General features: G+C 35.2%; 3 protein-coding genes across 4 annotated transcripts; 1 reads left to right on the top strand and 2 right to left on the bottom strand.

The window, feature by feature from the left end:
* Nucleotides 1-742: 742 nt before the first annotated feature.
* LOC132604223 (serine hydroxymethyltransferase 3, chloroplastic-like) lies at nucleotides 743-6,593 on the bottom strand. 2 transcript variants are annotated; one of them, XM_060317634.1, is made up of 12 exons: nucleotides 6,447-6,593; nucleotides 5,427-5,680; nucleotides 3,727-3,922; nucleotides 3,340-3,514; nucleotides 3,139-3,256; nucleotides 2,951-3,063; nucleotides 2,715-2,837; nucleotides 2,433-2,537; nucleotides 2,178-2,264; nucleotides 1,990-2,097; nucleotides 1,254-1,326; nucleotides 743-1,175 (listed from the first exon to the last, which is right to left on the bottom strand). In XM_060317634.1, exons 2-12 carry the CDS (start codon nucleotides 5,635-5,637, stop codon nucleotides 901-903), a joined length of 1,584 nt encoding a protein of 527 aa, XP_060173617.1. In that variant the 5' UTR covers nucleotides 5,638-5,680; nucleotides 6,447-6,593; the 3' UTR covers nucleotides 743-900. The 2 variants fall into 2 exon arrangements, with proteins under 2 accessions (XP_060173617.1, XP_060173618.1); XM_060317635.1 differs by lacking the exon at nucleotides 6,447-6,593 and adding an exon at nucleotides 5,980-6,156.
* A 1,887-nt stretch (nucleotides 6,594-8,480) lies between these two features.
* Nucleotides 8,481-14,270, top strand: LOC132604222 (uncharacterized). The gene is made up of 3 exons (XM_060317633.1): nucleotides 8,481-8,889; nucleotides 10,322-10,483; nucleotides 13,692-14,270. The coding sequence occupies exons 1-3, from the start codon at nucleotides 8,623-8,625 to the stop codon at nucleotides 14,049-14,051; spliced, it is 789 nt and encodes a 262-aa protein (XP_060173616.1). The 5' UTR covers nucleotides 8,481-8,622; the 3' UTR covers nucleotides 14,052-14,270.
* A 953-nt stretch (nucleotides 14,271-15,223) lies between these two features.
* LOC132604221 (vacuolar-processing enzyme-like) lies at nucleotides 15,224-21,484 on the bottom strand. Its single transcript, XM_060317631.1, has 9 exons — nucleotides 21,239-21,484; nucleotides 19,536-19,700; nucleotides 19,306-19,462; nucleotides 18,375-18,460; nucleotides 18,076-18,275; nucleotides 17,585-17,633; nucleotides 17,137-17,346; nucleotides 15,787-15,993; nucleotides 15,224-15,667 (listed from the first exon to the last, which is right to left on the bottom strand). The coding sequence occupies exons 1-9, from the start codon at nucleotides 21,431-21,433 to the stop codon at nucleotides 15,485-15,487; spliced, it is 1,452 nt and encodes a 483-aa protein (XP_060173614.1). The 5' UTR covers nucleotides 21,434-21,484; the 3' UTR covers nucleotides 15,224-15,484.
* Between the last annotated feature and the right edge of the window lie 752 nt (nucleotides 21,485-22,236).

The following is a 22,236-nucleotide window of genomic DNA, read 5'->3' as shown; positions in this document are numbered from 1 at the left end:
CCCGAGCTAGCCCCCTATCAAACTGCTGGATGCTCCTATTTTCTTGTTCTCCTTCCAACTTTGCATCTTTATATGATATGAATTTTCTACCTATTTGTTCCTTGTATGCGGTTAATTGTAATTAACACAGTAATGTATTTTTTTATTTTTTTTTGGCGTTCCTTTCTTATTTTTTCAGTTTCTTCTTCTTTTTTTTCCCGCTTTTATACGGTATGGTATAGAAGTGTATATCAACACCTCTTATACATTATGTATAAATCCCTCTTATGTATAAACACCCCTTGTATAAATTCGTATAATATTGTATATTAGTGTAAAAGTGTGTATAAACACCTCTTATACATTATTATACACTTTACACAAGGTTTATACATTATCTACAATAGGTTTATAAAGTTGTATATTATTGTATAATGTTGTATACTGTCAAAAAGTGGCTACGCGGGTTGTAATTTAAAAATATGGCTAGAAAAATGTAATTTTGTATGCTGCATTGTATATTACTGAAATTTCCCCTAGTAGATTTTCAAAAGGTTCTGCAGAGGAGTACTAATCAAAAAGCCATAACTACATTAAATCCCAGCAAAATGCCATAACATTTACGAAGCAATTCATATTTTTACAGTTCACAATATCCTTTTTTTTGGCAACACCCTCCATATTTTTGAAATCTTGGATAGCTTTCTTCCATTTTAAATCCCGAGAGAGAGAGGAGGGGGATAACACTTCGATGAACTCTACATTTTCCAGGACAACAGAAATTTATTATCTGAAGGCAAACTATTATACATAACAGTTCATGCGATCATCCTACATTATCAAATGGCAAAAATCTGCCTGTTATACAATTCATACAACCAGTTTGCTATTACAAGCAATTGAATCTCCACCAATGTTTCATCACAAGCCGGGCAATGGATATTGGGTTGTCAAAGCTTCAACCCTGCTTTGCAAATTTAACACCTTATCGATCAAAGGGAACTCCGGAGAAGTGACAAACTTCAAGAAATCTTGGAGTTTAGAACTAGAGACTAAGTTCTTGGCCTCGAGAGTTATCTGCACACCCTCGTTAATGAGGTCTGCAACGGTTACAAATTCTTTCTCTGAGAAACCTCGAGTGGTCATTGCAGGTGAGCCTATGCGTATACCACCTGGCACTAGTGCACTTTTATCACCTACAGTTTCATTGACGGTATAAGGACAAGATAATAAATGTCAACAATAAATCATAATGGTTAAGCTTCTATACTTACCGGCTACTGAATTCTTATTGAGCGTGATTGATGCCATGTCAAGTATTTTCTCCACTCTAGCACCATCAAGACCCTAATTGAAAAATGCATACTGGTTAATCTAAGTTTAGAAGACCAGCTTGGTTGCATCTTGGTGCTTATAGCTGGCAATATACAAATACAAACAAGGCAACGGCAGAAGGATGTCCTTCACAGAATTTGCCTACATGTTTTCGACTAATTTTAAATGGATCCACCAGAATCATTATTCATACTTATTCAATGTTTACCAAATTCGCATTCTTGCATTTCTTTTCTTTTTTTGACAATGAATTCTTGCATTTCAATTCCCCAGTAACTGCCAAAATTTTAAAAAAAATTCTTCAACAGAATTCAACAAAACTATAGGTGATGCTGCTTAATAGTTTAGGAGTTTTATCTACTACTTTTTTTTTTTTGATTAAGCACCGGGTGTCCGGGTCTCTTTGAGCCCCGACTAATCCCGGGGGTGCACAGGCCCTCGGCAAGGAGTTTCCCGCAAGTGCACCACGGGTAATTTAGGCAGTCCGATGGCCCTCAGAAATTGTTTGCACCTAGTGGGTTTCGAACTTGAGACCTTGAAAGGGAGCACCCCAAGGCTCAAGCCAATTACCACCAGGCCAACTACTATTGAGATATCAGTATATTTGCATGTCCTAGTTGATTTTTCCTGTTGAAAAGAGAACTGGACAAGAAATAGTGCAAATGCAAAACTCACTAAGGGCCTGAGATCAAGTAGAACCAAATGATTGTCAGTTCCTCCAGAGACCAGCTTGTACCCCAACTCCATTAACCGGCTTGCAAGAGCTCTACAGTTAGAGACCACCTGCAAAAATAAACACAAATGACATTTACATTTCCCGCTCAAATGGCCACAATCTAGTGAAAAGATGGGAAAATGTTTACCTTGTTCTGATAAGCCTTGAAATCAGGTGATTTGGCATGCTTCAAACAAACAGCTAGTCCTCCAATTGTGTGATTATGCGGACCACCCTGTAAAGACAAGCGAAGCTATTGCTAGTCAAACTCATCCACATTATACAACATATAGCCAAAACTCAAAAGGCCAGTATTGTTGAGGCATTGATAGGTTTTAACAATTAAGGGAGAAAAAGAGAATAACGTAAAGTAAAAATAGTGTTGAAAGAAAACGGAACTGACCTGCAAGCCAGGAAAAACAGCATTGTTGATGGCAGTTTCCAGATCAACACCTAGGACGGGATCTTTCTTAAAGAAGATCATTCCTCCTCTAGGACCTCTTAGAGACTGGACATAAGCATTGCCATTAATGTTAATCAGGCCAATGGAAATAAAATAAGCAAAATTATTTTTGCATTTCTTTCTCCCTTTGTCTTTTCTGTGATTTTGTTTTTAATTATTTTTGGGTGGGTGGAAGGGGCTGAAATGGCTATGCACAGAGAATTCCAAGAATTTAAATCATACCTTGTGAGTTGTGGTGGTAACAATATCACAGTATTCAAATGGATTAGCAACTACGGAGGCTGCAACAAGGCCACTAATGTGAGCCATATCCATCATGAGAAAGGCTCCAACAGCATCTGCTATCTTCAGGACGTATCGCAAAAGAATTATTTAGATGGCAGAAATGAAGATATCAACAGGGAGATATTATCAGTATAGAGCAATAACTCGGACTAGCAAACTCCAGATATTTGTACCTTTCTCATACGAGGATAATCAAAATCTCGTGGATATGCACTAGCACCAGCAATAATAAGTTTTGGCCGAAAAAGGGTTGCAGTTTTCTCAAGCATGTCATAATCAACAAGGCCTGTTAAGTCAAAACAAATCGGATGACAATTCTAGTTAAAGGTTAAATGTATCTACAAATATAGGTGCGCGGTACCTGAAGATTCATCAAGTCGGTAAGGCATGGACTCAAAGTAAATAGATGTGCCTGAAACTCGCCTTTTAGGAGTCATAAATCCATGGGACAAATGACCCCCATGAGGTAAGTCCAATCCCTGAGTGAATTACCATGAAAAAAGATAAATATCAATCCACAAAAATCTAGAAGACCAATAGGAAGAGGCTGCTTATTACTAACCATAATCCGGTCATGTGGATTGAGAACTGCTGTGTAAACTTCAAAATTTGCTGGAGAACCAGATAGGGGTTGAACATTGACGCCCCACTGTTTTCCATCTAAGTTAAAGGCTGCCAAAGCCCTCTCTTGACAGAGAAGTTCTAACTCATCAATGTACTCATTTCCACCATAATATCTGATATAAGGAATTTATTTACAAAAACAAAGGAAGGATGTTGTTAAATAAGCTACACAAAAGGAAAAAGAAAAAGAGCAAGTTCGCGACCAGGAAGAGTTTCACGTTTCGTTTCAAATAAGGTATCAAAATAATACTAATAAAGAAAAATTAATATGAAAATGTTTCTTTTTATTTATTTTTTTATTTTTTCTCGTCAGGGTAAAATTTACCTTTTGCCTGGTAGTCCTTCGGAGTATTTGTTTGTAAGGCAAGAACCCACTGCCTCCATCACTGCTCGAGATGTGAAATTCTCAGAGGCAATAAGCTCTAAGCTTCGAAATTGACGTTCCTTCTCTTTGTCAATAATACCACGAACTTCAGGATCGGCTTCACCCAATCCATAGTCTACAAAGTTGTTCCCAACACCTGGAAAGTGCAATGGGCAGTTTTAAGTAACAGAGTAAACGAAAAAGCTAGGATCCATGATTCCAATTCATCATCTTCAACAATCACATACCACTAGAATGTAAGCGCCAAGAATTGGCTTGACTCTCACAAGCCTTACACAGGAAAGAGAAGGAAAACTATGCAAGTACGAGAACCATGATTTCAATTCATCAACTTCAACTATCACGTACCACTAGAATGAGGAAATGAAAAGCGCCAAGAAGTGGTTTGACTACCACAAACCTTACATAGGAAACAGAAGGAAGGGAAAACTATAGCAAGTAAGAGAACCATGGAGGGTTTCCAAATTAAAAATAAAAATAAAAAAATTGCATTCATTTTCGTCACAAAAAAATGCATGACAAACATGCAATAAAATGTTCCAGAACTTCTGAGTTCTGACAATAATGTCATTGCCTGGTTGATCTCAAAGATATTATAAGATCACAAGCTGATGGCTTCGCATGTAGCAACAGTAGACAGGAAATAAAAAGACAGTCACAGACCATGCAGCAAATTGGCAAGCTATCTAGGAATTGATTCAGAACCCCACTGAATCTGCGAATGTTCACGTGTTCCACATTTCTTGAGAAATAAAAAGAGTATTCACATTCCCTACAACAAGAAGGTAAGACAACACATGAACAGAAGTCAGAACAACTCCTTGATACAAGTGATGTTCAGACCCCCATTTGATTACACATCAGTCAAAATGATTAAGAGTTTTTAGCATAAACTTCATCTGATGTTTTAACGTGTCCATTAACTAATATGGTTTATAATTTAAGTCAGCTGTGTAGACAGAATATATCCCAGAAAAAAGATAACTTTCACATCCCCCAAAAATATAGGAGCATAAAATATAGGCAACTAGACAAAAAATAAATCAAGGATAGTATCAAATCTGAACTAACTATCTGAAATATACATAACTAAATATATGATCAAACACAAAAAAAAAATTATGTAACCCTTACAAATGAACAAACACATCAAAGACTAGCAGTAGGTACCCAAACTAGAGCACATAGAAAAGCCAAGAAGAGCCTAACAACCTGTTTGGCCAAGTTCTTGGAGAGCCAGAAGTGCTTTTTTTTAAAACAAAAAGTGTTTATTTCATAGATTTGAGGTGTTTGGCCAAGCTTTTAGGGGAAAAAAAGTGTTTTTGCATCGTAGTCGGAGTTGTTTAAGAAGCTAAAAAAAGTAGTTTTTCCCCAGAAGCACTTTTGGAACCTTGGACAAGCACAAATGACAGATATTGGCAAAAGTGATTCTCAAATTGATTAGCCAAACATAAACTGCTACTCTCCAAAAGTACTTTTTGGACTAGCACTTCTTATCGAAAGCACTTCTCAAAATAAGACAGATTTTGAAAGCTTGGCCAAACAGGCAATAAAGCGGAAAAAATTTGTCAACTAGAACGTGCAGCATAGTCTTCACATGTATGTAAATGTAGAATAAAATGAAAGTTTGAAAAACTCACCTGCCATTTCTGGGATAGGAACAGAAACTGAAGAAGGAGGCCTTCCTGTGACCAAACTCCCATCAATTTGAGAGGCTTTGCAAGGCCTAAGAGACTGTAATTTGACCTCATTTAGTTTCATTTCACCCTTTAAAGGGAAAGCTGATCCCCTAACCCAAATAGTTTGCTGAAAAGAAGAACCCATCACTGCAGCTCCGCCGCAAACCTCCATATTAACTTATACAACTGTATAGTCTCTATGTAACCACTCACTCCTTCAAATAGCAAAGATGAAAACTTTATTATACACTATGCAACTTAATTAAGAAAAAATATTATTCAAGTACTTAAAAGAAGTTGAATGATAAATTGAAAAACTGCACTTCTAATGCTAACATTCTTCATCTGATTTGTTTTAAAAATGGAAGGAATAATCCACAAATAACACAACATTTCCTCTGTTAATTCCCTATGTTTTTCAATAACTAATAAACTGAAAATGATCATCAAAGATGACTAGAAAGCATCCAAAATAAATGCAGAATTCACTCTAATTTTAAGTTATCCATGTGACCTCAGTGTCACGGATTCGAGCCGTGGAAGCAGCTACTGATGCTGCGTTAGGCTGTCTACGTCACACCTGTGGCCTTTCCTCAGACCCTTCTAGCGGGGATATTCCTCAGACCCTTCTAGCGGCCCTTCTAGCGGGGATAGGATGCTTTGTGCAATTGGCTGCCTTGGCCCCGTACAACTTAACTGAGGAAAAATATTAAAATGCTGAACATAAATTGACAAACTTCACTTCTGATGCTAACATTCTTCGTCTGATTTTATGAACAACAACAAAAATTAATGCAAGAACACAACATTTCCTCTTTTATAATTCTCTCAGTTTGGATAACTTAAAATAAACAGAAAATAATCATCAAAAATGACTGAGAAAACATTCAAATTAGATGCAGAATTCACTCTAATTCTCATATTAGAACCCAAATTCACATTCCAATTTTTTTTTTTTTTTTTTTTTTTTTTTTTTTTTACCTATCAGTTATAGATATCCTGGTTCTGTGTTTTTTGTCGCTCTGTATTTTCAGCCTGAAAAGAAGAGAAAGAAAAACCCTAAATAACATGGAAAAGCGCGCGCCGAATATTGGAATTTGGGCTCGTTTGGTACGAGAGATAGAGCCCGTTTGGATTGGCTTATAAGTTGGCTTATAAGCTATTTTCAGTTTTTTTGAGTGTTTGGCTGGCCAGCTTAAAGTCATTTTATGCTTAAAATAAGCTCAAAAAAATAATTGGACCCATTTGACTTAGTTTATCTAAAGCAGCTTATAAGCTGAAAACAGCTTATAAGCCAAAAAAAATAAGTTGGACTACCCCAACTTATTTTTTTCAGCTTATAAGCTGCAAACAGCTTTAAGCTGTAAGCCAATCCAAACGGGCTCATAGAGTATAATTAATTATTTCATATTTAGATAGGATAAAATTGAGGTATAATTAATTTTAAAAATTAGTTACTCCTATTGAAGAACTATAGTGTTATTTTTATCCATTAGAGTTATCTAGGTGTGATTGATGTGAGAATTAGTTATACGAGGTTAATTATTGAGAAAATTATGATTTATGTCGATTTTTTAAAATATTTACACCACATAGCTTATACTTTGTGTATACACACTCGATTTTTAACATATTTGTGTATAAATACTTTTTATACACTTTCTATAAGGATTGATAAATTATGTATAATGATTTCCCACAAGATACAATGTTGTATAATATTATATATTACGCTACATGGCATAAATATTTTCAAAAGTTATATATTTTTGAAAATATCCCTTAATTATTTATGTATTAATTATTTCATCTATTTTTCTATATAAATTATTTTATAATTTATACATATTTTGTTATGCATGTAAACTAGTAACTAAATGTTGTATTTTGTGTGCTAGATTTGTTACGTAGGTACTAATCATACTGATTTATAAATATTTCACTTTAATCAAAAACCAAATGACCCCTTGGGGTTGGTTGCATATCGTAATTTATGCATTAATCAGTTTTGCGGAAAGAAAAACATGAACACAATATTGCATTATTAATGCCATGTTTTATGTGGAAAAGAGAGAAAAAACAAACATCCAACATAATAATGGGAAAACTACGTATATATACATGTTAAGGAGAAATATTTACGAAATGTGACGATAGTTTTCCTTATTTACATAACATAACGATATTTTACGAAACATGACGGATTTTCATATATTTTTCATTTTTTATCTTATTTTCAGAAAATAATTTATTTTATATATATATATATATATATTGGCTCAAAGGCTTAAAAAATTACCTCAAGTTTTTGTGTATGAAAGCTGTATGAAAAATGTATGTGTAAGCGAAATTTTTAATATAATTTTTCATACACAAAATGTGAATGAAATTCTAAGTCTTGAGCGAGATATACACATTTCATACCATTCTCATACATAAGAGCATAATGTTTAAACCTTGATCGAGATATACACATTTCATAGGTTTTTTATATATAAAATTTGAGCGAATTTTTTAAGCCTTTAGCAAGATATACACATTTCATACATAAAAATTTAAGCTATTGTTTTAAGTCTTGAATGTTGTATCAAAGTTGTATACGATATTGTCATAGTTGTATTAATTTTACAGAAATTCAACATGAGTTTTATACACCAAAATGTGAGCGAAATTCTAAGCCTTAAGCGAGATACAAATTTCATACCATTTTCATACATACAATTTCGAGGTGATTTTTTAAGTCTTGAACGAGATATATACATTTCATACACTAAATTTTGAGCGAATATTTTAAGCCTTGAGCGAGATATACACATTTCATACATAAATTTTTTAGAGAAAAAAATAAAAAATATTTTTTTAAAAAAATATGTTTGTTATAAGATTTATAATATTATATTTTGTAAATAAAAAATTACCATTAAATTTCATAAATATTTCTCCTTATATGTATATACATGTATATTACGCTATAATTTATGCTATTTTTACTTCAAAAATCAGAAAAGATAAAAGCCCAGGGGACAAAGTTGCCATTGAAGAAAGCAAACACAAAATCCTCCAAGGAACATAGAAACCCGAAAAGGAAAGACCTAACTCTCTCAAAATAGCAAGCGAACTATATATAGAGAGAGAGATCAGTAAACAGTTCTTGAAAATGGAGGTAATAGAAGGACAAGGTTCAACACCACCACCAACTTACAATCTTTCACCAAATCGATTAGCAAGTGAAGACATACTGTTCTGTATAGATGTTGACAACAACGAATCACTTGTTGAAATGAAAGTTTCGGGTGCAGGTGGCAGACCATATACAAGGTTGGATTCAATTAAACAAGCCATCCTTCTCTTTGTCAACGCTAAGCTTACTATTAATCTAGATCACCGTTTCGCTTTTGCTGGTCTTGGTAAATCAGCTTTTTGGGTAAGAAAAAAATTTACTGCATTTTCTTCTAATCCCATTTTCTCTTTTGTTTTCTTTTATACTCTCCGCGTTTCAATTTGTTTGTCTTGTTTGACTTGACACGGAGTTTAAGAAAGTAAAGATTGACTTTTGAATCTGTTAGTCTTGAATTAAAGATATATGTAGAATGTACTAAAATGCCCTTTAATCTTGTGGTCTTAAATATGTCACGTCGAAAGTTGATGGGTTGATAGTGAGCTTGGCGTTGACAAGGCTCAGTTTAAGAAAGTAAAGGTTGACTTTGGATTCTCTTAGTCTTGAATCAAAGATAGGTATAATGTACCAAAATGCCCTTTAAACGTCCCATGTGGAAAGTTGGAATTAAAGATTTGTCAAAAAAGAGAGGAAAGAGTCATTCTTTTTGATACAGACGAAAAAGGAAAATAAGACAAACAAATTGAAACAAAGGGAGTAGTTATTTTGTGTTGCTGATTGAAAGTTGGTTGAAGTTTGAATTGGGTAATGTTCATATTATATAGAATGTCAGATACCCAGATGCAATTGTTGAATACTTGGGATGTGTTCGGTATGAAGGAAAATATTTTCTTGGAAAATGGAAAATAAGTGGGTTTCTTACATATTTTCTTGGCAAATTCGCTTTTTGGGTAATTTTACTGCTATTTCTTCAAACATTTATGAAAGCTTTATTTAAGTGGAGAGGGGTAGAGGGACAGGCCCATTATCCCCGAGTTTTGAAGGTGTATCCCCTTCTCTGTTATACCTCCTGACTTAGACACGCTTCATGAGCTGTTATCCATCCAAAACCTGCAACTTTAGGTGGTGCATTAGTCTTCTAAAGCATGTTCTGTGGCCACACTCTAACCTTGCAATTGAGTAGTCTTTCTAGAGTTCTTAAAAGAAATTCAATACAGTTAATGGTGGAGGATGCTTCAGATTTTATTTCAACACATTACTTTCATTCTTCATCACTATCATATTGTTATCGTACAACTTGTCAAACTTAATCATTGCAATCATGAAACATTTTGTTGTCACTGGTAGGAATGCTTGCTTTTTAGGACCTTGAATCTTGCTTCTTAGTATGAAATTGCTTTGACAGAGTTTGTAAAAGTGTGTGAGTAGTTTAGAATATCTCCTTAACTTTGACGCACTTTCTTCTCACTTTTCCCGTTGCACTATTATGATGTATTCAATTTTGATGAATGATTTCGAACAGTATTATAAAATTATTCTAGCTTATAGTGATGGCTACCAAGACCTGCTCTGCAATATGTTTATGTTCTTATTGCAGTATAAGTTCATTAAAACTTTTGTGGCTTGCTTGAGTTTTCTTATCAGTTCCATATCTTCCAGTTCCATTTTACTTGTGGGAGGATTAGGTGGCCGTAGAGTATTGAAATTGACTCATCTTCTCAAATTTCTATTGATGAAGGTTCGGAAAGAGTTTACTAGTGAGCTTGACTCGATAATTTCTGCATGTCGGGGTATCTCTGCTGTAGATGCACCTTCTGGCCATGCAGACCTTACTCAACTATTTCGGGTGGCAGCTCATGAAGCGAAAAAGTCACGTGCACAAAATCGGATACTCCGGGTGGTAAGGATGTGATTAGCAATCACCAATGTCTGTCTTTTCATTTTATTTACTTTAGGACATCTTGTGCTGATGTTGGTGCTGATTTTTTGATATTGAGAAAGTTAATATTTGGTATGCCAAGAAAATGATAGAGGCTATTTTGCATATGAATGACGCGCTTGGTAAATCAGCTATTCATTTTTTGGTCCAATGTAATGAGCAGTTGTGTTCTATTCTCTAGAATTATTTCTTAGCTATTAAGATGAACACATCAACTCAAGAAAATTGGCCTTGCTTCATCATGTGGTTGGTAGTGTTGTAGGAATATGTAATGGTATAGGAGTTGCTTTGTTAGTTGTCAACAGGTTGTTCGAGTGATTGTGGGTTTTCAAAGGTCCTTTGTATTGCTAATTACTTTCAAATTGGGTCATTTTAATTTACAAACAACACATTGGTCAAAGTAGGTGAGAATGCTACTAAACAGCTGGTTATATCTTTTGGCAACCAGGATTGTTATACTGTTATGAACTAAGACTTTTTGAAGACAAAAACAACTCCATCCATAAATTTAGGATGAATTATCTTAGAGCCCGTTTGGATTGGCTTATAAGTTGCTTATAAGCTGTTTTCAGCTTTTTTGAGTGTTTGACTGGCCAGCTTAAAGTCATTTTGTGCTTAAAATAAGCTCAAAAAAATAATTGGGCCCATTTGACTTAGCTTATCTAAAGCAGCTTATAAGCTTGCAGCTCATAGGCATAAGCCCATCCAAACAGGCTCTTAGTGTCTTATATTTTTGGTGTAAACAGAACTTATTGGGGGATGTAGGGGATTTGATAGATTTTATAGGCAAATTGTAATGATATAGCAGACTAGTTTTAGACTAGCTTTTGACAGCTTCACCATGGCTTTTTTTATGAGTTTGTAATTACCCCTCAGCACTTCCAAGTGCTGCTTTTGGATATGAATACAAGATGTTACCTTTATCAAAAAAAAAAAAGAAAAAAAAGAACTAAGAGCTCGTATGAGCTTGAAGTAGAGTAACCTTTTTGGATTCTTAGACTTATTCATTCTTTTCTCTTTTTCTCCTTCTATGAATATATTTTCCCTAGATATTATGTTCACTGCTAAATTTCAGAGCTTTTGCCACCTGAAGTCCAACCATTTCCAGTGACATGCTGCAAAGCTAAACCTTTTTCTTGTGGTAACGTTTTCCTAGTTAATAAGGCACGTGTTGCAAGAAGCTGTTAAGTGAAATGGAAGAGAAGTTCAGAAACAACTTTGGTTTTGTGCCTGTCAAACCAATATTGAGACTTTGGTTTCTGAGGTTGAATGTTTGCAGAAAACAAGCACCATCTGAATGACTTCTCTTAGATGATGCAGTTCCATCTTGGCAAACAAGATATTAGGAGTACAACTAGACAAATATCCTAGCACCACCGTGAGAGCGGGGCAAAGAATTCTAACTTTGGAAACGTACTTTGGGTTCTTTTTGTGAATAAAATGCAAAGATCAGCATACTCCTTAGCTTGTTCTCAGAAAAGATAATAGATCCAACTGAAGGGGAGAAAGAGATTAACATTTACAATTAATAATGTTTTCTTATTTCCTTGTGTTTGCTTTATTTCATGCCACTTATAATTGAGCTAAATTGGTGTTTCTTGAAACGAAGAGGTCATAAGGTTTCCTACATGCTATTGTTGAAAAGAAACACTTCCGTTATAGTTGATCTAATTGGCCTAGATTACAAAATTAATGGATTCGTCTTCTTCTTTGTTTAGCCATTCATCTTATTCATTATCAGTCCTTGAATCAGTAGTGGTGAATTAACTATCACGATGTCAGTGGTGTTTCTTATGTATATGCAAAAATAAAAGATGTTCTCTATTTGCACATCTCATAGCCATCTCAAACGAGAATTTTATTTTGGGAAACTTGATGAGTTTTAAGTCTACAAAGATGTTTCTCTTTCCATCTGTAAATTCTCATGCCAAAACACTTTAAAGCCCAAGAGATTAGTCTCTCTACTGCAGGGAAAAGACCTAACTTAAGGCAACCAAAAACAGTAAACTAGTCTCTGGGATTAAGGTTGACAAGGAACGCTTTAAATAGCTTCCAGACGTCATTAGATATATTTCGACTGGGTCATGGAATGCTAAAGTTGTGTAGAGAAATAATCCCTTAATGGAAAGACGTAAAGATGAAAAAGAATCACATCTGATAGTGAGTTTCAAGTAGTTGCTTATTACAAAGAACAGCATGCAGAAAAGCTAGAGAAGAAGGGAAAGTTATTTTCTTGAAATCACATGAATCTGACAAAGATCACACCAGTCCAGATTGATCGTTTGAGAAAGATCACGCCAGTTCAGGTTGATATTGATTTGGATGTGAGATATATCTGACAAGGATTACATATGGCGTTTGTCAAGGCAAATAAAGGATGCGGCTGAGAGTATGTTCAGGTGTCTTCAACTTCCTTTAGAAAAGGTCTTTACTTGTATCAAAGGTCATATTGCAAGCATAATCACCAGCTGTCACCTCCTTCAACTATCAATTAGTTTTACTGACCGAGAAGTTCTAGTTTATACAAGAAACCTCCAGCTACTACAGTGTTAAGTCAGAAGTGATTTAGATTTGATTATTTTGACAATGCTTAAGCTTGTGTACTAAAATGACATTTGAGTTGTGTGTGCAAGTTATTCTATTCTTTCATGTCTATGGTATCGTGCTACTTGTAGGTAATAATTAGTCTGTTACAGTAGCAAAATTTAGAAGTACTGCATAGTTCAGTGGCAGAAGGTCGAAAATTACCTAAGCAGATTGTGATATAGTAGTGAATCTTTTGAATGCGTGGTTCTGAGAGTGCCTACAAGATCTTTCTCTCTCTTATCAGTCCAGTATCTATGTGTTCCTGTGTTTTGTGGCATCTAAAATGGGTTTTTACCTTCGTGAAATCCAGTTATTCTAATCCTTTGATCTACTGCTAACTTTTATGAGTTTGAACCATTTTCACCAGATGCTTTATTCTGAATGATTACAACAACAATAACTACGCCTATGACTCCTCACTGACCATGTTGCTTCATTTAAATTTGTTTCAGGCCAATATTATTCCGAATGATTTTTTAATGCAATCTCGTAAAGCATCTAATGCTTGCAAATTTTATTTTCTGCTGTATAATTGGTTGCTAGGAAGTGTTAATTAACACGTTGTGTTCTCTTTATTATGCAGATACTTCTATATTGTAGGTCATCTATGCCACCTCAGCATCAATGGCCTGCGACCCAAAAGCTCTTCACCTTGGATGTAGTTTACCTTCATGACAAGCCTGGACCTGACAATTGCCCTCAAAAGGTGTATGATGGCCTCGTTGAGGCCCTGGAACATGTCAGTGAATACGAGGGTTACATATTTGAGAGTGGTCAGGGGCTTACTCGTGTCCTATTCCGTCATATGTGTACGCTTCTTTCCCATCCTCAGCAACGTTGTGTGCAAGATGACCTTGACATTCCCAAGTCTCTTACAAAGAAGACAGCTGTCTCTGACTCGGCACCAGCTGATGAAAATGCTGTCGTTGTCTCTAGCCAATGATATCATAAACATTTGACAAATCAAACCAACTCTCCCTAGTTGTACTGTTTCTCATCCTTCTTGTTTTGGTGTTCTATGGAGAACTAATGTGGGTGGGTAATCTAGCAAGTATGTAACCCCCCCTTTCTTTCACCTCAACTTCTTCCTGTACAGTGATCTTTTTGTTGCTTAGTCTAAGCCAATCTAAGAATATAAACATATCAGTGTTGATGAGCTCTATCTTCTTTTGGTCATGCAAGATTATCTGATTTAGTGCTGTCTTCACAGGTGCATGACCCTTTGTATTTCTTTTATTAGAAGTAATCTTGCTTTTACTTGCTAGAGTGATTTCCAAAATTGTGTCTTAAGGAAAACGTATGTTCGTGTTTCCTTAGAAGTTAGGTACATGTGTGCACACAGGCGGATCTAGCTTGTAACCTATATGTATTGAGAAATTTTAAATATGTATAAATTGTTGACTGTGAACCTAGATATTATCGTATATTAACTTGAGGCCGTTATAGAAATTCATAAGCTTCAAATCCTAAATCTAGTGCATTTTCTTGCTAGAACTAAATGCGAAAATCACATTAGATGATTTGATACATTGAGTATGTTTTGTTTTGTGGCATATCTATCTTATTGTTGTGACAAAAGAGAAGCATATATTTTTGGGCATATCTTGTCATTGTAATAAAGAGAAGCAACATTAAATCCACCAGATATGAGTTTGATTAACGAAATTGCAAAGAAGAGCACAAGCAAAGCTAAACCATTTTAATTTGAGAGCAAGTGTTGATACATCATGCACCCTTAATTTAAATGATTAAACCTGCAATGTTGAAACAAATAATTGTTATTGAGAAGGGAAAGAATAAAGAAAAATGAATTTCTAACTCAAGAGGGAATGTTAAACCGGTTGGTTCAGAAAAAATCACAAAAACGTCACAGAAATCCAATGATCAACTATATTACCTGTTATTTACACCCTATGGCACTTTTAGGCTACTCTTCAAAGTATGTCGCCGTTAGCCCATTGAAGTACATTTCGCCTTTAAAAGGGAGTTAAGATAAAATTATATTTTGTACACAGATCTATTTAAATAGTGGCCTCCAAAAAAGAACATTTGTGCAATGGGTTTGACTTTAGTTTGTTCCTGAAGAGAAATAACATGTTATTGAGGACTTTACCCTTTACTTACAATGAGAAATGTGCTCCCAAATATATTAAAGAGGATACAAGTGTGCTTTTCAGCTATATTTACAGAGTAGCCATTATGCCAATAGAGCACCAATTTACAAACATGACCATGAGTCTTGATACCAATAATGGTAAACTTCACTAGTACCAAGAATCAAATCACAATTTACAAACAAGACATGAATCTTGATACCGATAATGGTAGTTTTACTATTACCAGCATCAAAGTGTGAGACTGCACATTCCGTGGCATTTATGCACTAAAACCCCCACGGAGGGAACTCCAAGTATTGGAGGGGACGCTCGGGCAAGCTTGTGCTGATGCTTCCACCATCTGCTCCATCTTAATTCCAGCATTGCAGATATTGGCAATGGAGCGCATGTGTTTCATTCCATATTGGGATAACGATCCACAGTGTGTCTCAAACATTCGTACCTGCACATAAGATAAATTAGTTTGATTTCTGAGACATAAAAGCCACAAAAATCTAAGTATGTTCTATTTAGTCAAGCTACGAAATCAACTCTATGAGATTGCAGCTTTTTTGTACTTACGAAGGATTTAAGGCACGCCCAGTCATCAACAAGAGGCTGACCAGCAGACCGAACACGCTTCAGCACCTCAGGACCTTTTTGAATTCCAAACAGAAGCTTACCAACAAGGGCAATGCTAGCGTCTAGGTGCATTCTGTGTGACATAGCTTCAGTGAATTGTTTCTGAGCTTCAACTTTCCGAGCAGAGCCTTCAGGAGCCTTGCGGAACTGCCCAGCATTGGGGAAGAACAGGAAAGTCAGCAATAAAGCATTTCACATCAGAGGCACATAGGCTACACAGCTCATTATGAACATCATAAGCAGACAAATTGGGCACGAATTTTCGGTAATGCAGCCAATTAATATATAAACACATAAGACCTGAGAATTACAATATGTTCCTTGTTAAAAATATCTCATTGCAGCTTAGCACAACCTTGGAACACCATTAAAGTTCCCCGATTAGACTATGTCGAGAGCAAAAGAATTGGTCAGACTACCCATGGGAAGTCCAAGACTATCTTTTCCTTCTGAAACATTGGATATCAATCAAATTCCTGAGTTAATATCTGAAATATTACTTAGCCAATTTGTATGAACTATTGAATCTTTTAGATTATTTAAAACAGCCGTCCTACCTTGGTAGGAGTCAGGTCTGCGTACACTCTACCCTCCCCAGACCCTACGATGTGGGATTTCACTGGGATGTTGTTATTGAATCTTTTAGATTATTTAAAAAGATTATACTCCTTGGGTCCCTTTTCATACAACATATGTTTGAGTAGACACGAGTTTAAGATAAAGTGGCAGTGGAAGAAAATAGTAAATTAATAATTGGAAAAGTTGGTCTGATAGAAAAACATTTTAACAAATTTTAATATTAAAATAATGATGAAAATTAGTTTGGTGGAGAAAAAAATAGCACCAAAGTTCAAAAGTAGAACGTTAAATGCATTTGACTTTTGAAAGCTGGATAATATTGTTAATGGAATAGCGACAAACAACTTGGGACATCATAAATAGAGTGTCATATAAATTAGCAAGGAGAGAAAAATCGAAAGTGACAACATAGCGACAGGAACTAAAAACCAGTACTGCCTGTTTAGCATGACTATCGTTCATAAATGTAATGCTATTGTCTTTTTGGAAACAGCTATACCACATTAATATGGTTATCTAACAAGGCAGCCTTAGTGGCAACATGGTGCAAACATATTTTTTAAAGAGGACATACCGTTAACTAATTTGTCTCAAGACGTTATAGCTAATATTTGATATTATTGCTTCTTATGTGTAGTGTAAACTCCCTTTCCTCAAACTCAGGAATCTCTGAGTTCTGCCAATAAAAACACGAAAACTATTGGAGCATACCTTGTCCCAGAAATGCAACAGATCTGCATCACGCTGGTTGACAGCCTTTGATGATGCCCCCAACGAATTGTCATCCACGTAAGTGTAGTTATCATTTGAAGGATTTGTACCCATATACATGAACAGAGAATCCATACTCAGCTGTAGATCACCAAATTGCATGACATGGGAACCATAAGCAGAATTTCCATGAGCAGTTCTCTTTTTGACCTGCAAAAAACCAGCAGTAGAGACGTAACTACACATAATGATTTAAATGGAACCCTTATAAAGCATAGAGAGAAACTACATCATCAGATAGTTACTCATGAAACCCCTTTCTTCTCGCTTTCAACAATAGTGAAACATTTGCTTCAGCATTCTAAATTCCTTATTTTGTTATTATTTTTACGTTCTAAACTACCACATCAGCGAGATGACTTGATTTTCAATGTCCACAAGCACTTACCAGGTGATACTGCTGCCTCAAATTTTCAGTCCGCAAATTGTGCATTTCACTGCTCAGAAATTGAGACACAAAATGGGTCAGCAGCAAAGTATAGGGCTAATGAGACCATTTATAAGCACAATTGTAGTTCTTAAACTTAAAACCCAGAGCGTAATTTAAAGTCTAAATTTAAAAAGGACAAGTAATGAAAACATAATCCTCATATAACAAGTCGCTCCCTCGTTGCATTGGCAAGTCACAGCTCACATGCATGTAATTTAGTAAGCACTGGCACATCCTCCCGCAAGGAATATAAGACTAGTTCAACCTCTAAGACTTGACGAAACAATAAATCAACAGATCTCAAGAATTTCAAGTAAAGTCAGGAGAAAAAGGACAAGCACAAGTTTCATAGTCATTTAAGCATAGAACAATTAAAACTCAATATCATCCAACTCTTGACATTAGTAATTATACAAAATGGCTGGCAAAATTCAGAAAGCTGCACGTACCTGTCCTCCATCCAGGAAACAGCATACAAGTCACCCAGGCAGGTCTCATATTCCGGAGGAGCACTAGGATGATCTCCAGGACAATAGGTTCCCCAGCTGCTCTCTACGGCATTTGAAGCTGTTGTCGCATAAATATTTAAACCTTCAGGAAGAAGGCCCTCAAAGATACTGCCGGACTCACAAGCTTCAATGTACAGTACCTGGAAATAGTAAACAAAAGAATAAATAATTAAAAATAAAGGGAAAATGAGAAAATGACTTCAGAAATATTAAAAATTGCATTGAATATAACAGCTCACCAAGCTTTTATATGTTCGAGCGGCATGCTTCTTTTTCAACGCATCAATCAGATCACGGGCATATAGATAAGGATTGGTAGGCATCCCTAGTATACATGACAGCATATAGATATGTAAAAATGGTAGTGATATAATGTATGCAACCTACAATGCCACAAACCAAGTTTATGAAACTATAGTCGACTGACAGCAAACACGCAACACTTAAAGGATGTTATTCTATCTAAACATCTTTTATTTCACTTCCAAGAAAATACCACTTTCTCATTGATCCACAAAATAATAGAACTACAGAGTACAGACAGAGGTGCTCACTCAAAGCATGACGACTGAAAGTGAAGGTGGTTCATGAACAGACACTGTAAAGAGACAAGATAGATAGAGATTACATTTAAGCTTTGTACTGGTGATTTCATTCCCCATAGCTGTCTATAGTATACAAACCATGTCATTGCCAATTAGGATGGTAGAGGAAAGGTCAATTTGTGATATTGGAATCATGAGTATAAAGTTCTTGTTTCTTAGAGATATTTTGCCTCATATAATTTGGTTTGGATTTGGGGGAGAGGTTGGATTAGGGGACCAATGCCACAATTTATATTGGTAAACCAATCGGCATACTGAACTCAAATGACAAACAGAATATTCAAAGGTATAAGCGGATTCAGCAGATAATTACCAAAGACAACAATAAATAAAGATTATTTGCTTGCCTGACTAGAACCAGAACGAATAGACATCATTCATATTCAATAGACAAAAAGGTCTTGTCGTCTCGAGTTGAAGCTTAGATGCAAAGCCGTAATATAAGGTGATCACACATTTCATGACAAATTAGTATTAAATGCGCAAGATATAGAAAGCAAAGCAACAACCCAGAGGGACATGAAAGCAAAGCAACAACCCAAAGGGACATGAATAAGCTACTTACCAAGCACACCAGGGCCACCATGATCACTATAGAATATGAAAATATGATCATTTGGACCACTATCCACCACCTTCCCGCTACCTCCAGTAAGAGCAGTTTTGTTACCAAGGAGAACAGCTAAAAAGTTGTCCACAGTAACATGATTTCCAGTGTAATCCTGCCTCGAGAGATAGCACATGAGACAGGAGTATAGTTTAGGTACATACTAAACTATGATGAAAAACACCTACCTTAGGGACTCCTTTGTAAACATCCTCGCCAGCAGGACTATTAATGATAACTCCTGGTCTTGGGTTCTCTTTATTGTAAGCAATGTCATCATACATGAACACAATAATATTTTCATCTTTGAGACCACCTTTTCTCAACAGCTGATACGAGTGGCATACATCAGCCTGATAAGAAAGTCAAGGTTGACGAGGCTTATTAATTAGTAAACATATGAAAAAAGAAAAATTATATAGACACTTCACAACATTACAGTTAGAAGCCGGTTTATTCCATTCTCTATTGCCAAATCTGATTTATCAAAAAGAAGGAAAATGCTGTCTTAGCTAAACTTTTTATAAACGGATTTGTTTTTTAACTGGCTGGTTATTGTAACGGGATGCATTTCACAAGATCTGAAAGCTACAACAAGCTTAGTTTTGGTAAAATGTAGTGCAAGAAAAAGGCTCCATTTGTCAAATGTACCACCACTAGATGAGGACTCAAATAACAAAAGGATCACATGTTCCAAACTATCAAATTATCTAGTATGCTAAGATCTGACCGACACCAACGCCCTTGATTTCTTTAGTGGGCATGAAAATATTCACATGAAAACCATTGCTTCATACAAGCTGCTCGAGATCAAGACAAATAGAAGAAAAGAATCCAAATAAGAATCAGAAAATCTCAGCGGGAAAGTGCCCACAAGTCTCAAATGATATTATAAGAGAATCAACTGAGAAAATTTATCTCTTGTGGTGGTCACCAGCAGAGACCTATCGCGTGCTCAAAGAAATTTTAGACTAATAATGATGAAAGTTTAGCTTTTTAAAGTATGACACCGTGTCCATATAATTGTCAGTCCATAACATTTGGTTTTAACAAGTACTAAAATATAACTAAAGTCCAAATTCTAATAAGTGCAGTATCAGCTTTTCTAGGTTCCCAAGGTTCAAATTTACATCAAACGAAAACCTAGAACTTGTGAACGCATACTGATATACATGAAAATCTGCATCCAAGTACACGTTTCTAGCTCGCTAGCTCATTCAACCAACCAAACAAAAAACATCAAAAATGATATAATGAAAATGTTTCTCCGCAGCAACCATCTATGTACATAGTATTTAAAAAGAGATAATGATAAAAACACACACCTAAACTATCACCTTTTCGCGAGTTTCTCACTACAACTATCAGTTGTCCTCAACAGTGGCGGAGCCAGAATTTTCATTAAGAAGGTTCAAAATATAAAAAAGTAAACATACGAAGAGCCAAAGGGGTTCAACATCTACTATATAAACATAAAAAATAATTCTAGCCATGTATAAACAATGTTTTTTTTTTTTGGGCTGAAGGGGGTTCGGATGAACCCCTTGGCCCAATGTGGCTCCGCCCCTGGTCCTGAACTATATCATCTATATATTAAAACACATCTAGTTGAGTAGATGGTAATAGTTAGCGTAGGAAGAGGGAGCTCCTAATAGTTGGTCTAATCAGCTCGGAGGTGTGTTTTAATACATATTCATATAGGAAAAAAACAGTTAGTTTATTTACGAAAAGAAAACAATTGATAGTTCAAGTGTATTTTTGACGTTTAACTCATTTAAAAAGCATGTACCTATATCCAGATATTACAAAAATAAAATAAAAATGAAATAGATCAGAAGGAAAACAACTTGTAGTAATTTTAAAAAATAGCCAAAATAGTCGAAATAACCACCTGATGTCTATAATTCCAATAACCATTTGATCCGGCAAGAAGTACGGCCCATCTTGTTCCGACAGAATCATCATCGGCTTTATCGAAGAATCTAGAACCTTCCGATGGAAGTTTTAAGACATTACGTCCTTCCACGGTGGCAAGGACGGAAAGTCCGATGATTAAGAAAATTCCGGCAACGTTAATCATCATCATTAAAAATAAAAGTAAAGTAAAGTTTATGCCTTGGTTTTATAACAGGGAGAAAATATGATAGTTTACTTCAACTAGAATATTTAGAGTGGATTTGACACGTGGACGACTGGGATTGAAAGAAGGTTACATGCCTTTTTGTCCTGCCAAAGTTTTTATTCTTAAAGTCAAGGAGTGGATGTTGGTACAAGTAATGAAAAACGTTATGTTCATTGCGTCGTATAAGTTTGATTTGACATAAAATTTAAATAATAAAAAAAAAAATTGTGATATTAAATTAAATATGTGTAATGTATTAAAATATTTTTTAAATCTTATTACTTTAAATATATTATGTAAAATATTTAAATTGTCAACTTATTAAATATAGAAAGAAACACGTTTTTTTAAGGTGAAAAAAAAAAGTAAAACAATTAAAGTGAGACGTATTCGAGTCATGCAATAACAAAAGATTTTAATAGAGAGTGATTTTTTCCATAAAAATTATTATGAGCCCGTTTGGATTGGCTTATAAGTTGCTTATAAGCTGTTTTCAACTTTTTTTAGTGTTTGGCTGGCCAGCTTAAAGTCATTTTGTGCTTAAAATAAGCTCAAAAAAATAATTGGGCTCATTTGACTTAGCTTATCTAAAGCAGCTTATAAGCTGTTAAAAAAAAAGTTAGACTATCCCAATTTATTTTTTTTAACTTATAAGCTGTTTGCAGCTTACAGGCATAAGCTCATCCAAACAGGCTCTATAACGGGGAATCTTAGTTTACGGATATTTAGTGGTATGACGTGGACGACTAGGATTGAAAGAAGTTTTT

This window comes from Lycium barbarum, chromosome 7, assembly GCF_019175385.1.
Source record: "Lycium barbarum isolate Lr01 chromosome 7, ASM1917538v2, whole genome shotgun sequence".
Lineage (NCBI taxonomy): Eukaryota > Viridiplantae > Streptophyta > Magnoliopsida > Solanales > Solanaceae > Lycium > Lycium barbarum.
The sequence above is the reverse complement of the archived record's forward strand: the minus strand, read 5'-3'. Positions and strand labels throughout refer to the sequence as shown.

Excerpts from the sequence above, each read along its gene's own strand:
- LOC132604223 (XM_060317634.1), bottom strand. The coding sequence starts at position 5,637 with ATGGAGGTTTGCGGCGGAGCTGCAGTGATGGGTTCTTCTTTTCAGCAA. Across the intron at positions 3,515-3,726 it reads GAAGGACTACCAGGCAAAAG|ATATTATGGTGGAAATGAGT; the intron begins GTAAATTTTACC and ends TCCTTATATCAG. Across the intron at positions 3,064-3,138 it reads CCGACTTGATGAATCTTCAG|GCCTTGTTGATTATGACATG; the intron begins GTACCGCGCACC and ends TTGACTTAACAG.
- LOC132604222 (XM_060317633.1), top strand. The coding sequence starts at position 8,623 with ATGGAGGTAATAGAAGGACAAGGTTCAACACCACCACCAACTTACAAT. Across the intron at positions 8,890-10,321 it reads TTGGTAAATCAGCTTTTTGG|GTTCGGAAAGAGTTTACTAG; the intron begins GTAAGAAAAAAA and ends CTATTGATGAAG. Across the intron at positions 10,484-13,691 it reads AAAATCGGATACTCCGGGTG|ATACTTCTATATTGTAGGTC; the intron begins GTAAGGATGTGA and ends TTTATTATGCAG.
- LOC132604221 (XM_060317631.1), bottom strand. The coding sequence starts at position 21,433 with ATGATGATGATTAACGTTGCCGGAATTTTCTTAATCATCGGACTTTCC. Across the intron at positions 19,701-21,238 it reads ATTGGAATTATAGACATCAG|GCTGATGTATGCCACTCGTA; the intron begins GTGGTTATTTCG and ends CTTTCTTATCAG. Across the intron at positions 15,994-17,136 it reads TGTTGCATTTCTGGGACAAG|TTCCGCAAGGCTCCTGAAGG; the intron begins GTATGCTCCAAT and ends AATGCTGGGCAG.